The following is a 16,303-nucleotide window of genomic DNA, read 5'->3' as shown; positions in this document are numbered from 1 at the left end:
TATGTTCTCACAAATATCTCATATGGCACAAATATATTTTTTTATATTAAAGATAGTGTGTGTGATACGGGGAAAAAAAATATATTTTTATGAGAAAAACAAAATATTTTTGTGGGAGTAAAAAAAATATATATCTCATTTTAAAAAATATATATATGCGTCACAAAAAGATTCCCCCCCCCCCCAATGTGTCTCGCAAGAAGAGATATAGGGCGCCCTCTATATTTAGAGGAGCTCTCAGATATATATTTTTTTATATATATATATATATATATATATATATATATATATATATATATATATATATATATATATATATATATATATATATATATATATATATATATACTATTCTTTTATATTTATACTGTATAGATTAAATTATAAAAAATATTTTTAATGATGAGAAATCACTTCAAATAAATTGTGATACCATTAACACAAAGAATAAGAGAAACTAAAAATAACTATAATTTAATAAATAAATAACATGTCCATAAATTATATTTTATTTAACCACAAAATTATCATATATGATAAAAAAATTTTATAATAATTATTTTATAAGTTATACAGGAAAAATTTATGATTGATTAATGATACAAAAACTTTTACAGTAATCAAACTTTTGAATTAACTTTCATATAAAATTTCACTTTGATAATTTTACTCTCTCTAACTATAATTTAATAAATGAATAACATGTGCACAAATTATATTGTTATTTCATCACAAAATTGTCATATATGTTGAATTTATCATTTTTTATAATAATTATTTGATAAGTTATTCTGGAAAAAAATTATGATTGATTATTGATACAAAAACTTTTATAGAAATCAAACTTTTGAATTAACTTTCATATAAAATCTCTTATATTACTAAAATTATTGTAGTTATTATTATATTTTCGTCTCTAGGTTTAGATAAGGAGGTGATATTAGAAGGTCCCAACAAACTATACTTTTTTTATATATTTATATATTCTCTTAAAATGAATAAAAATAACTTATAAACTTTGATAATTTTATCATCTTAAACTATAATTTAATAAATGAATAATATGTGTACACATTATGCTATTATTTAATCACAAAATTACTATATATGATAAATTTATTAAATTTTATAATTATTTTATAAATTATATCAAAAAAAATGATTGACTAATGATAAAAAAAAACTTTTATATAAACTAAACCTTTGAATTAACTTCCATATAAAAATTTCTTATACTACTAAAACAGTTATATTTATCCTTATATTTAAGGAGGTCATCCTTTCGTATTTGAAGGTCCTGTTGTAATAGAAGCGAGTAATAGTGTTTGGTACAATAGTGATGGACAAAGTAAAACGGTTGGAGTCATGGTATCTACAAATATTGTTATAGTGAAAAAGCTGAAAAGACCAAAAAAAAACAATAAAAAATAACACGTGTGAGTCAACCAAGTGAGAGAAGAAGTGTAATCCAAGTGAGTCAACCAAGTGAGAGGAGAAGTGTACTCCAAGTGAGAGCAGAAGTGTAATTTTGTTGTACTATTCCTTTGTATATAAGTCTTTAGTCTCAGATGTGAGTGGCGCTGAGTTTTCTAAGAAGTTTAGGTGTAAGAATTTAACAGTGGATTTATCCCCTGTTTCTATTCCAAACCTGGCTAATTCCCATACAATACACTCCATGTATTCCCTTTCTCATCTCTAAGATACAGAGGTTTTCCACTCTGTGTCGATTGTATGGTATTGCTTATTGGCTTCTTTGTAAACTCAACCACACTAAGTCGTCTACAGTCTTACGGCTGAAGGCGATTTGGATTTAACTTTTTACTTTGTCAAAAACAACCTTAAGCTCTTTTTTCGACTAAAATGGGGAGAACGCAAAATCAATGTATAATTGAATATAATTTAGTCATGTTCTTATGAATAAAAAAAAAGTTTAGTTATGTTCTTATAAATTGTCTTGTTAGTTGGTAGTAGTCCTTATGATTTCTGTATAAAAAAAAAAAAAAACAAATGTAGTCCTTTTGATTCTGAATATTAAGAAAAATGTATGAATTCATTTTCTTTAAAATTTGACAACATTAAATTCTTTCTTAATTTTCATTTAATTGTTAGAAAAGACTTCTTTTGATGGACAAAGTACATTTATGGTTTATTGTCTCAATTATATTACATAAATGCGTGAACATACTATACTCATGCATACATCGCGCTCTAAGTGGGAGTAACTTGAAATTAAATTAGGCAGAAGAAATCCAAATTTTAAATATAGGTTACTAGACGTCTAGTTAGGATTAATCTAAACTTATTTTATTTTTCATTTTTGGAGTTTTTTTTTCTAATTATATCATTCACACTTTTACAATTTTTTTTTTCTAATTATATCATTCACACTTACTTTTTTTTTTCTAATTATATCATGCAAAGGTATATTTCCAATCGTAGTTTAAAACAATACAAATTACTCAAGAACTATATCCTCCTTCTTCTTCTTTGTTTCTTTGGTCACAAACCAACCAAGTTGTCCCTTATAGACCAAACAGCTGTCAGCATATTAATCAAGTATGAGATGTTTGATATATATCATTTGCATATCATCTATATGTTTCCCTTGGTCAATAAGGTGCTTCTTTTTTGGTTTGCACAATAGTACATGTATGAGATTTAAAATTAAACATGTAAATTCACCACTCACCATATCAAATTATCCCCAAAATATTCAAACAAAAGAAGTGAAAAAATACAATTAGTCACTACCATTGTTGTCTCTTCAAAATAACTGCAACAACTCAAATTCAAACCAAAACACTTATCAACTAAATCCAACATTGCTCTCTTTTAGCCTATAATTCCCCGAAAAAATCGCCGCAAACATGAAATCAGAGCAATATAGAAAACTCTCGGCACCTTCGGCCAATGCATCTTCATCTAAACTTATTCATCACCACCACCTTTCATTAATTAATTAATTAATTAATCATCCCTTAAACCAAACAACACTTATTGGAACAACGATGGTTAATAACTACTTACCTTGCTTGCACTCATGTGTGTCATCTCATAGCACCGTAACAGACTTTGCAGACAAAAGGGGCAATCATGGACAAAGAAACAACCTTCTTGAGCAGATCTTGCTGCATCTTCTTTTTTTCTTTCTTTGCTCCTTCCTTGATCAGAGATTGAGTTGCAACTTCAAAATTCAGGACCAAAATAAAAAAAATTGAACCGGTTAACCCGGTTTGAAAATGGAGATGAAACCCTACAACGGAAGCAAAAAGACTCCACAGAAGACGCAAAGAGAAATTCAAAGACTAAAAACTATTTCGTGAGAGAGACGGGTAAAAAAACCAAAAAGATAAAAAAAAATCAAAAAGTTGACATGTGTCATCAAATCAAGTGAGGTCAAAAATGTAATTTTTCTATGCAACTCTTTCCATTAGATATATTAGATGTTAGATTAGATGTTAGATATTAGATTAGATATGACATGATATTAGATATATTAGATTTTTGTATCCCCGTATATAGCAAAATCAAATGATACAACATCGATTCAAGTAGATAAAAGTATGTATGAATGTGTGGTACACATTCTTTTTTCTTCCTTTAACAAATATATATAAAGTATTTTACAGCTCTCTCAAAATATTATGGCAGGATCCCTCACTGCTTTGACAAATTTACTGTAGGGGGGTTTAGTTTTAAAAATTATTTATCAATGGGGTCTGTTTTTAACTTTTAACAGAGGAAGTCTGTTCCTGCATGAATGTCAGTCGTCAGAAGAACTGGATGTTGGGGCCGCCACTGGAGTTGGCGAGAAGCGCTGAGTTGGAGGGTCACGCCTATCCCATTGATGAGACAGGTGCTGCATTTTATTTCTTTTTTTTTTCTTCCATTATTTCTTTCTTTTGCTCTTTATAATACTAGTCTCCCTTAAAAAATTTATATGAGGCATCTTATAAATTGCATTTTAAATGAGTCTTTTTATTATAATTTATGACACATTTGTCAAAATTTTCTTAAGGAAATATTTTATTTCAAATAGTTTATTATATATATTTTGTTCTCAATTGCTAATTAAGTTATGTAAAATTATTTATTAAATAAAATTATTATTTAAAATATGGAATTAGAAAACCTCATACAAGAAAAAAAATTATGAAAAAGTCAATGAATTTTTTAATGAAAAATTATTAGTATACTAGTATTTATTTTATAATTTAAAAAGTTAAGAATTATTTATATGTTAAGGTTTGGTTATAATTAAAAAATTATAATTTATCTCTTATATTACACTAATATAAATATTAATTTTTATATTAAAATGAAACAAATTATATTCTTAAACCAGTAAATATTAGTTTATTAATTTTATTAAAAATATCCAAAAGAGATATTCAAATTCATGATCTTTTTTTCCTCCTTCACCCTTAAGCTCACATTCTCATCATACGCCAACATTATATATGGGTGAATTTGTAAATTTTTTAAAAAATAATTTTATAATAAGCATTTTTTTTATTAAGTATTTTTATTTTTAAGAAAGTAGATAGAATTTACTGCTTAAAATAAACAAAAAAATTATTTTTTTAAGTAGAAATTATTTAAATAAACATTAAAAAATAGAAAATTAATTATTTTATTAAAATAAATTATTATTTCAAATAAGTGTAAACAAAATCATGATATATCTCCTTATTCATCAATATCATGTCATATTAAACAATTGGTGCAAATATAAAAAAGATGTCAAGTTATTAAAAACATGGAGACAATATTGGAAAACTCATCAGTTATTGAAACAGGAATTGCTTCTTTTTTTATGTATATTGAAACAGGATTTAATTAATCACCTGTAACTCAATTGACACATAAACACAACTAAATTTTTAAGATTTTATGTAACGTTGACGTTTGAGATTCAATATTCTTGTTTTTATCTTACCTAAATAGTTGAACTTTTAATGCATAACATATGAAACTGAATTGCTTTCACCTTTGTATAGTTAAACTAATAACGAAAAAAAAAAAAGATATCCCGCCAACTGCATTAGCGAAACTGTGAAAAAAAAAAAAGACATCCCGCCAACTGCATTAGCAGAACTGCGAAAAAAAAGAAAACATCCCGCCAACTACATTAGCGGAACTGCAAAAAAAAAAAAAAAGAAGACATCCCGCCAACTGTATTAGCGGGCGGAAAAAAAAAAGATATCCCGCCAATTGCATTAGCGGAACTACGAAAAAAAAAAAAAGACATCCCGCCAACTGCATTAGTGGAACTGCGAACAACTATGTCACCGATTCTTCTGGCGACATCCAGACAGACCCCGTGTTAAAAGTTTGTTTTTAAAACTAACCCCCAGTAAATTTGCCCACTGCTTTCTTCATTCCAAAAATAATGATGTTTAAGGTTATTTCATATAGATTAAAAAAATAAGGATTCGAAGATAATAGTATTTGTTAGGATTAATTTTACTGAAATATTCTTATTTTTTTTTCTTCTTAATTTTAATAAATATATTATTAAATTTTTTAACATTATTAAGTTTTTCAGCAGAACAATAATTATTAGGAGACAAAATTAAAATAGATGCATCAGGTGAAAATTATGAGACTCAACTTATGTTCGAACCAAAAAAGGTTAAATCATAGTAAAAATTGCATAAAATATAAATCTAATGAATAACTGAAAAATAATCTAATATTAGATTTTTAATATTTTTGTTGTTGATTGAATTCACCCAATTTTTATTATGTTTATGACTTTAGCTTGTTTGTTCGAATATCATGTACGTAAATATAATGACACGAGTTTTATGTCTCAATTAGTAAAAAAAACTGTTCAAAATAAAAAAAAAATTGAAAACATGATTTCGGGAGAACTATTTTAACTTTCTTTCAAATTATGAAGAAATAAATTAACTATTTATAAAAGATAAGGAACCAAACTAAAAAATTGAAAGCTTAAAGAACTAAGTGTATTTTAGTCATCTTTCTACTACTTTATAAATAAATAAAAAATATTAAATAAAAGTATATATTTAATTTCTTCAAAATATAAAAGTGCATTCAATGGTGAAGTAGGAGGAATAACACAAGCATGTTGTATGAAATAATTTAAAATTATTCTAAATATTGCATTTGGTTTTTGGGTACCTATAAGGCTATAATTATAACAGGGATGTAGTATGTACCTTAGACAAGTTTCCTAACTACTTGATTGATCCAAAGTAACCCAATGCTTGTTCAGAAACTGCCACTTGCCACCCCTGCATTTCCTGTGTATCTGCCACATTTTTGTTCCCTCAAAGAACTTGCTAACCTCTTGAAACTCTCCGCCACTGCAAAGAGCTTGAGATTTGGCAAAACCATCCATGCCCAGTTGGTTGTTCGCAACCAAACTTCAAAGGACAGTGACATCACTCAAATGAATTCACTGATCAATCTATATTCCGAATGTGGTCAATTGAAATGTGCCAGAAAACTGTTGACCCAGAGAAAAGTGGTTTCTTGGAGTGTCTTGATGGTGGGGTATTTACACAAGGGTGAGGTGTTGGAAGCACTTGGGCTATTCAGGAACCTGGTTTCATTGGACAGTGCATGCCACAATGAGTATATATTTACAATTGCTCTTTCTTCTTGTGCAGACAGTGGAAGAGTCCAAGAGGGGAAGCAGTGTCATGGGTATTTGTTGAAGTCCGGGTTGTTGTTGCATCAATATGCGAAGAATGCACTCATTCACATGTACTCAAGGTGCTTTCATGTTGATTCAGCCATGCAGATTTTGGATACTGTTCCTGGGGATGATGTATTTTATTATAATTGCATCTTGAGTGCACTTGTAGAATCAGGATGTCAAGGAGAAGCTGCACAAGTTTTGAAGAGGATGGTGGATGAATGTGTAGTCTGGGATAGTGTTACATATGTCAGTGTTTTAGGCCTTTGCGCTTCAGATTAGAGATTTGCAATTGGGTTTGCAGATCCATGCCCAGTTGTTGAAAACTGGTTTGGTATTTGATGTCTTTGTTGGTAGCACACTGATAGACACCTATGAAGCACGGACACTCCAGTCCCTTATTGTGTTTGGTGTTCGACACTCATCCGTGTCAGTGTTCGACACCAACACGACACCCGTACTACGTTCTATATTTTAGACATTACAAGTGTTCACGTGTCCGTGTCCGTGTCGATGTCGGTGTTTCATAGATAGACACGTATGCCAAATGTGGTGAAGTTCTAAATGCAAGAAAACATTTCGATGGCTTGTGAGATCGGAATGTGGTTGCATAGACTGCCATCATGACTGCTTATTTGCAAAATGGACATTTTGAGGAAACTTTGAATCTATTTACAAAGATGGAGCTTGAGGATACGCATCCAAATGAGATCACTTTTGCAGTTCTGCTAAACACTTGTGCGAGTATGGTGGCACTAGCATATGGTGATTTATTACATGGTCGTATAGTGAAGTCGGGATTTAAGATTCATCTCATTGTTGGAAATGCTTTGATAAATATGTACCTGCAATGACCACTGGTAGTAATGTGAGAAAATTTCCATTCATATTTGTTTGAAGTGAACATGGTATTTTTTTTCTCTCACTATTTTGTGGAGCATAGAACTCTACATCATATCTGCATGCACTAAGAGCTTAAGGATATCAATATCAACCATAGTCTGAGAATGTCAATCAAACATGAAATATATCAACAACAACAATAGCTACGACGGTATTTTGTAGCAATATATATGAATTTCTTGAAATCAACTCCATTTTTATGTATCGATCCCAAAACAATTTTGATGGCTTATCTTAAAATTTGCAGGTTTGAACGTTGGATTGGACCAAAATGAAGAAACTTCTCTAGTACCAATTACTACCCTCATGATTTTTTTTTATTTGATTAACTTCACAAATGCATGATATACTTAATTTCTAATTGCATGAGGGACAACAGAAAATAATTTTTATTTAAGAAAATGAATTTAGATATAATCAAGTCAAGATATATAAATATTGTCATCCATTATTCTTATCTTATTTCTAAATTTTATTTTGTCAAGATATATAAACATTTTGTTCCGTACAATATCTTGGGTCTGTAATACAGGATGATGGGGAAACTGAAGGGGATGTGAATCATCGCATTCAAGCAGGATGGATGAAATGGAGAAAAGCATCGGGGGTGTTATGTGATGCAAAGGTACTGATCAAGCTAAAGGGAAAGTTTTATCGGACTGCGATAAGACCGGCGATTTTGTACGGAACAGAATGTTGGGCGGTCAAGAGCCAACATGAGAATAAAGTAGGTGTAGCGGAGATGAGGATGTTGCGGTGGATGTGTGGTAAGACTCGACAGGATAAAATTAGAAACGAAGCTATTAGAGAGAAGGTTGGAGTAGCGCCTATTGTAGAGAAGATGGTGGAAAATAGACTTAGGTGGTTTGGGCATGTAGAGAGAACACCGGTAGACTAAATGGAGAGAAGACAAACAATTCGAGACAGAGGAAGACCCAAAAAGACTATAAGAGAGGTTATAAAAAAGGATCTCGAAATTAATGGTTTGGATAGAAGTATGGTACTTGATAGAACATTATGGCGGAAGTTGATCCATGTAGTCGACCCCACCTAGTGGGATAAGGCGTTATTGTTGTTGATATTTTCTTTTTTGTCTTCATCTCAAACCAAAACATGTTTTTACTCTTACTTTCAGCTTCTAGCTACTTAAAGAGGTTATTGGCGAACTCATAGATGTTGGTCCAGTAATAATACATAATCTTTCTAAATTAAAATTTATTGAAATATATAAAATCACGAAGGAAACTCATTTAATACAAGATTTATAAAGTTTGATAATTTTTAACAAATTTCAACTAATATTAAAAGGAATGAATTGAAGAATATATTACTACATTGTATTAAAAAATAATATTCTGTTTGCGGTTTATTCAATTGCAAACTAGCAAATCACTCGTGTTTTTAAAACAAATTTTTTAAAGTTAAATTAATTTGTAACTTTCTAAATTATTTGAAAAAATTTAATTTGGTTTCCAAATTAACAAAAAAATGTAGCAGAGTCTCTAATCTTGTAAAATTTTTGTAATTGAGTCGTTAGGATTTTGAAAATCTCCATAAATTATTTTTTTAGCAGCTTTAAGCCGTGAATTACTTCATTATAAAAAAAAAATAAAAGATCAGGGATCCCATTACAATTTTTTTTTTAATTTGGTGACCTAATTAATATTTTGCAATTAGTTTAGAGACGTACATATTAAGTTACCCAATTTTAAAAGATAATTACTAGTAATTAGAAGGGTCTCCTAATAAATCATTCCCGAAACGTATATATATTTGAACCCGCAATGTTTTTTGTTCCCGAAAAACACGAAAAAAAAATTAAAATTATTTGCAATACAAGTCATAACATAAGCATAGTAGGAGTGAGACTTGATGACGCTTGTAAGCATTTTCTCGTTCCAAAGAATTGAATATTTGAATTGAATTGATTCCCCAATTTCAATCTTTCCCTCATTAGTTTTAGGGTTTCGCTTGCTTCCCTTTCTCACCCATAATTGAGTCTAAATTTGATTCAAGATCCTCTCTTTCAACTCTGCGTTCTCGGCACGACAATAGTCATTTTAGGATCTTTCTGGTAAAAACTGCGTAACTGGTTTCAATTTTGTTTTTTGAGTGTTAACATTTTTTGTTTTGTTGTTATTTGCGGAGGGATTTTTGCTAACAGAAAATGGTAATTTTGATTTAGGTTTTCCTTTGATGATGTAGTTGCTAGCTTGGATAATAATTCATAATTGCTTCTTTCATGGTTAGGATGGTTGTGACTAAAATATGATCTTGGTAATTTTAGTCTTATTTTCCTTCATATCATTGGTTTGTGTGTTTCCATTATCCACTCAAACTTTGGCAAGTGTTCGTTGTTCAAGCGCATGGTGTGCTATTGTAATTCAGCTTGTGATTTGGCTGAGATGACTGAATTCTGAACAATGATTTTGATTCTTTCTTATTATGAAACTTTGTTGCCATGGTAATTGACTCAGCTAACGTGTTGGATATATATCCAGGTCCGGGGTGTCTGCTTGGTAGGACTTCATTTCTGGAGAGTTTGGTTTAATGTCTGAATCAGAAGCTCAGCTTCCTACTGCCTTTGGTATGTTGTAACTCCCTGATAAGTTTTTGCATACTGTTTGGTTTATAATTTGCATTCATTTTGGTAGAGATGCAGATAATTGGACACTAACATATATATGAACTTTCCCCTGTTTGATGGGCTATTGAATCTAAGGTTTAAATAGTGGTCACAGTAGTGGTTTTCTCACGATCCTTGATATTGTGGGAAATGGTAGACAAATGCAGCTGATGTGGCTGCAATTGTAGTTTTTGAAACTCCAAAAACCTTGATGTTGCAGCCAAAATTGCAGTCGGGGACCATTGTTTAAAATCTTGATTGAATCTTCGGTGGCCTTTTTTATATATGGATACTTTGCTTCATTATGTACCTGTGATAATTCAAGTTTGATTTATCTTATTTTTTTGTTTGTTTGTGTTGGTGGTCAACTTGGTCTAATCTTAATGGTTTGGATTTGCAATTGAGATTTTTTTTTTTTAATTTTGAGTTTTTTCTCATCTGAAGATTTGATTCCAAACCAGTTAAGGATTTCTTTTAATAAATTTAAACAATATCTTTACAAACTTAGATAAAATTGCTGAAGGGCATAATTTTGCATGCTTCAGCTTTTTGTTATGGGTTCAATATGGTTATACATTATACTAGTTCTGATGTTTGCTTTGTCTCTTTTGTAGTTGCTGATGTTCTATTGTGGAAGAGGTGGCATGTTTCCTTGGGTATCATTGTTGTTGCAACAGTTGCCTGGGTCCTATTTGAGTGGACCAGTTTACCATTTTTAACAATTTGTTCAGATGTTTTGCTGATTTTGATCGTACTGTTGTTTCTGCATGCTAACTATGCTGCCCTTAGAAATAAGTATGACTCATATCCCTTGTATGTTATTTTTTATCATTTTCAACATTAGCACTATGTCATTTGTGTCCTTTTCTTCTAAAGCAGACAACCACCAACATTACCTGAACTAGTTGTGTCAGAGGAGATGGTTAATAATGTAGCAGCTTCATTTCGGGTCAAAATCAACAATATGCTTCTTATAGCTCATGACATCACTATTGGCAAGGATTTTAGAATTTTTTTCAAGGTTAGTTTATTTCAGGTTACAGCCTTTTAGGATTGTAGCTTGGGGAAGTGTGACCCAAATAATTAGTAATTCTTTTTCTGAATATATATTTTTGTTGTAAAGAATCTAGGTTTTATATGACATCGTCTTGAAGTATTACACATAATTTGGCAATGGCTTATGAAACATGCTGTCAATAACTCACTACCTTCCTTGAACCTGCTCTGTTGAAGTTATCCCTTCAAATATATCATTTGTTTTTCAACAATATCTGCTGGTTTTTCTCGAGTTTTTTTTCTCTTTTTTATAGCATAGTGATTTTTGCACCTAGAAATGGGATAATAGTAATTATCAATATTTTGTATGCGACCTGATGGAAAATCAACTGAGATAATTCAGCGTCTATTGTCTACTTGGCAGGTGGTGATTTGTCTATGGCTCTTGTCTGTCATTGGCAGCGCCTTCTCCTTCTTCACACTCGCATATATTGGTATGCTTGCTTCCTAAGTCTATTTGTTAAAATCAATTTGTGATGTCTCTCACAGAGACCCTCCTTTCATTGATGTATAGTAAATTCTGTATTACATCATTTTTGGGTGTTTCACTTTAAACTTTTGGCTTTCCTTTAACTGCTTTTTCTATTGTCTGGTTTTTATTGGGTTGTGTTGGAGGTCATTTGTGTCCAACTCTAAGCAATGTAATGTAACCCTTCTTAAACTTTCATTGCAATTGCATGGTTTTCCATTTACCCCATTGCATGTTTGCACACGCATGATTATGTGCTGTTGAACTTACTTGCATTTGTGTCACAAGTCCTACTAGAAATCTTCATCTATATGTTTTGTGTACTGAAGAGCTATTTTGACAGCTAATTTTCTTGAACAGCACATGTATATCCTTCATGTCTCACACAAGTTGGGGATATATATAACCATTTGTTAATTTTTTTTTATTTTTTCATTTGTACTGAAGAGCTCTTTAATGGTGACAGGAACCCTTCTTATGATTACTATCCCTGCATTGTACAGCAAATATGGGGGTTATGTAGATAAATGTTGTGGAGTTATACATCGCCAATTTTCAAGACATTATAGGATAGTTGATGAGAGTGTTTTCAACAGACTGCCACGTAATATATCAAAGGACAAAGAGTCTTGATTTTCAAGGTCTTCCAACCCAGTTCATGTTCCTTTTGGTGAAATTAACTATTTCATGTTCTGAACTTCGGAGAAAGGTTGCAAGCTTGTGTGCATAGTTTGAGGATTTTGATGCCTGATTTTGGTGATCATTTGTTAAAATCTTCGGGAAAAAATTATATTAGTTGCACCGATCGATGACAGATGCAGTTAGCAATATTTGAATATATTGTCACTATTTTTTTTAATGTAATGATTCTTACTTACAAGTGCCAGATACATTTTTTTTACTGAGTTTATAAAATTACTTCATAACGCGGAGTTCTTTTTCTGGTCCTACCCAAGCTATTGCCAAAGGCATTCGGGAGAGATTGGCATTGTTGGTATTTTTTTCATTCTGATTATGTTGGTATGAGAAATGTTAAAAACTAACACTCGTATCTCACTTTTTGTAATAACAATATATCAAGGATAAGTTTGTTAATTTTTAAAATAATTATCTTAAAGTAATTTAAACAATAAATTATAATTAAATAATAATGTAAAATTATTTTATACTGTTAATATGATATTAAACTCATAATATAAAGTGTGTTAAAAGAAATATGTTTGACAATATCTTGTGAGTATTGCTGATATGGCTCACGCTTTTCTTTTTGTTAGGATTGTTCCTTGAAACTACCACAAGAGTCACGCAAAACCCTATCTTCATTAGCTTTCACATTTGAATCACATCTTCTGCATCAAGCTAATTATCTTGGACATTGTCATTTCATTTTGCTTTCAACACATCCATAGAGCACTTTCTTTTCCTCACCACTTTTGCTTTTCCCCTTAGGCATATCCCACTGCCCTGTACATTCCCCCAAGAGGAAACCCACTATTCTTTGTTGGCTAATGGATCAAGGAGACATCAACAGTAACTGGTTGGGTCTAGAAGCCTTATCTCACTTTCCCTCACTTTCCATTGCAATATGGTTGAACAGCAATAAGAGTCCTCTTGTTGAAACCCCACTTCCTCCTGTTAACTTTTTGGGACGTGGCAATCAAGACATGGCTATGGTTCGGGCAATGGGGTCTGGACCAGAGTTAGACACTGTGCTATTTGGTAATGATGGTTGCGCTAGCCATGGGATGCTCCATGCACCCGGTATAGTAAGACCCCAATAAGCTGCTGCAGGATAGAGAGGCATGGTAAATCCTTGTGGGAAAAAAGCAGGTGGTGATGGTACCGGGGAGTTCCACAGTGCTGGATTCCATGGGAAAGGCCAAGGGGCACCAGGAAAGTAGGGAGCATGAGGTGGGAAGGGATGACAATTCTCTATGACTTGTTCTTGGGACCTATTGGTGGTTTCACCTTCCATTGGCTTTGTTGACATGTCAGAAGATTTATTGGAATCATCATTCACTTTTTCTCCAGCAACATAAGCAAAAGGAATTTCTAGTTCTTCTGAGCCATTAAATCCATTTGTTGTGGAATTGTTCACTGCTTTTTCAGCAAGGTTCAAAACAGATGTCATTGATTCACACAAGGGTGTATCAGACCCAAATGCAAGGAGTGTGGCATTACAGTTCAAGGAAGGATGACTGACTCCATTTGGCAAGTCCGGCTGAGAACTCAAGAGTGCTGCTTCAGGAACAGTTATCTGACGATACTGAGAAGTAAAATTCTTGTTCTTCCTGCGACCAGCACCCACAGGAACATTCCTCATCACTCCACCGGCAGTCCAGTATCTCTGACAATTCTTGCAGAAATGGCGGGGTTGGTTGACATTGTAATTATTGTAGTAGCAGAACTTGGTATCCATGCTATTGCAGCGGGGGCAAGGCAGTATTTTGTCCGGCTTTCTCAGTGTTTTATCTTGGGAATTTTCACCTTGTTCTTGTTCGGTCTTTTTTGAAGTTTTCAATGTAAGATCCTCCTTCTTGGTAGAGGGGTTAATAGACACTTCCCCTGGTCTTGAGACAGTATCAAGATTGGTCACTTCATCTTCCTTCTCACTCTCAGTTGTTTCCTCTCCCATTATGTCCTGCATTCATGAAAACAGCTGCTGAGTATGTTGTTATAAACTAAAAAGTTAGTATAAGAAATACATTAGTGTAGAAAAGGATGACTCATAATTTTACTGTTAGATTTCTGCCTTCTGCAATTACATATGTGTGTCCAAGTCAAACAAAATAACTTTAACTAAAATAAAAATTGAAACACAGAATAAAATAATGTTAATATTGACAATGATACATGGAAAGCCAGTTCACTGGGATTAGGTGAAAACAAATTCAGTACCCCCAGCATCTAAGGAAAAAAAAAAAAAATTGCATCCCTTGTTTAGGACTTGCAGGGCAATGTCAATTATCAAGATCTCAAAATTCTGTAGTTCATCGACAAACATGTTAATCCAATATTTTCTCAAAAGGTTAAGGTTGAAAATATTGCCTTCCAACTCTAGTCACTGACTGGCTAAAACCAAGAGAAATGAGAATAATAGTAAAGGCAACCAAACAGGAACGTTGTACAGCAAAACTGAATAATATTGAATTTCTGTGTATCTGCAGCTCATTATTCTTTCGTTACAAGATAGAACAACAATTATGAACTCAAAAGAAGACAAGGCTAACAGTAATTATAGACAAAAAATCAACAACCGAAAAAACCAAAGCAAAAAGTATAGTGAATTGAGCTTGAAACTGTAAGATGGACAGTTTTCAATATTTCTGTTCCCAGATTTAGAAAGAATGATATATAAATTGAAAAGTCAAATAGAAAAGGCATTTTATCAACTAAGAACGATTCGTCATTTGCTACCAGAAATATTAGGTAAAATCAGAAAAAGAAAGGCAAAAACAGATTGATATCTATAGATTGTTCATATTTAACACACAAATAAGAGTTTAGAAGCTGAACTGCAAACATACAAAGAGATGTCATCAGTGCCCAAAGAACCAGCAAGTAAAGAAAATATACACACAAGTATGCTCAGAAATAAATTGGAAATTGCTCAAATAATGTTAAACCCATGCTGCAGTTTCAAAACTAACAAAATAGCTGAAGATTCAATCTAAGTGATATGCCATTAGAGAAACAAAACTGTTTCAATTTAAGCCATCAGAAACTCCAACAGCAGCAAGTCAAAGATAGCATGAAATACACTTGTACAAGCGGGAAAAAAAGTTGCAAATTTGAAACAAACCATCAATGAACACATCAAATTGAACAAAACCAAAATGTCAACAGAACACTAAGTTACCAAACCCTTTCAAACAAAACCATAATATATAACAAATTAAAAAATACAACACAAGACGCTGCTACAACAAGTCAACAACATCTCCAATGCCAACAAACAAGCCAAGAAACTAACATCGACCCACTAAATCTTTTCGCATTTCCAATAAAGGGCCACTCTCAAAATCAATAATTTTTCACACCTGCTCAATCTCGTGCTCTTCACCATCCCCATTGACACTTGAAGAACCATGGTTCTGAACAACACCAACAGCATCAGCATCACCAGAAGACAATGCCGGAGCTCCGGCGGAGATCTCCGGCGCAGGGATCGTCTTCCCGAAGAGCTTCATCGTCGAGTCTTTTGACTCCAACATTTCTGTTTCTTTGGTTTTTTTTTATTTTTCTTTCTTTTTAACTTTTTTCTAATAAGGATAAATAACCTTTAAAATGCCGCGTGTTTTTTTTTTGTTGTTTTTTGGGGTGTTTCTGGAAAGTTTTAAAGAGAGAGAGAGAGAGAGTGGTGGCACGTTGTGTGTGGGAAAGAGTGTCGTGGTGGTTTGATTGTGCACTTTTATTGTTTGTTGATATGCTGAAGTGAGTGAAGCAGATGGGGACTGGGATGCTACGTCAGATATACAACAATGAATCTGAGCCACAACCACTTTGTGGCAATCCAAAGATGCTTTTCTCTTTCTCACTTTTTACATTCATTCAATTGCTAAATACACGTCTCTTGTTT

General features: G+C 32.1%; 2 protein-coding genes and 1 pseudogene across 5 annotated transcripts; 2 read left to right on the top strand and 1 right to left on the bottom strand.

The window, feature by feature from the left end:
- The first annotated feature begins 6,232 nt into the window (after positions 1–6,232).
- Positions 6,233–7,524, top strand: LOC100781876 (pentatricopeptide repeat-containing protein At5g39680-like; annotated as a pseudogene).
- Positions 7,525–9,374: 1,850 nt separating this feature from the next.
- LOC100776896 (reticulon-like protein B16-like) lies at positions 9,375–12,604 on the top strand. Of its 4 annotated transcripts, XM_014771333.2 has the most exons (7): positions 9,461–9,647; positions 9,759–9,850; positions 10,075–10,160; positions 10,814–10,994; positions 11,076–11,220; positions 11,620–11,689; positions 12,191–12,604. In XM_014771333.2, the coding sequence occupies exons 3-7, from the start codon at positions 10,124–10,126 to the stop codon at positions 12,355–12,357; spliced, it is 600 nt and encodes a 199-aa protein (XP_014626819.1). In that variant the 5' UTR covers positions 9,461–9,647; positions 9,759–9,850; positions 10,075–10,123; the 3' UTR covers positions 12,358–12,604. The 4 variants fall into 4 exon arrangements, with proteins under 4 accessions (XP_006603693.1, NP_001242658.2, XP_006603692.1 ...); XM_006603630.3 differs by lacking the exons at positions 9,461–9,647; positions 9,759–9,850 and adding an exon at positions 9,375–9,454; NM_001255729.2 differs by lacking the exon at positions 9,759–9,850 and having other exon boundaries at positions 9,448–9,647; positions 11,079–11,220; positions 12,191–12,602.
- A 295-nt stretch (positions 12,605–12,899) lies between these two features.
- LOC778120 (C2C2-Zn Dof transcription factor) lies at positions 12,900–15,987 on the bottom strand. The gene is made up of 2 exons (NM_001249937.2): positions 15,765–15,987; positions 12,900–14,365 (listed from the first exon to the last, which is right to left on the bottom strand). Exons 1-2 carry the CDS (start codon positions 15,936–15,938, stop codon positions 13,382–13,384), a joined length of 1,158 nt encoding a protein of 385 aa, NP_001236866.2. The 5' UTR covers positions 15,939–15,987; the 3' UTR covers positions 12,900–13,381.
- Positions 15,988–16,303: the final 316 nt, after the last annotated feature.

This window comes from Glycine max, chromosome 19, assembly GCF_000004515.6.
Source record: "Glycine max cultivar Williams 82 chromosome 19, Glycine_max_v4.0, whole genome shotgun sequence".
Taxonomy (NCBI): Eukaryota; Viridiplantae; Streptophyta; class Magnoliopsida; order Fabales; family Fabaceae; genus Glycine; species Glycine max.
The sequence above is the reverse complement of the archived record's forward strand: the minus strand, read 5'-3'. Positions and strand labels throughout refer to the sequence as shown.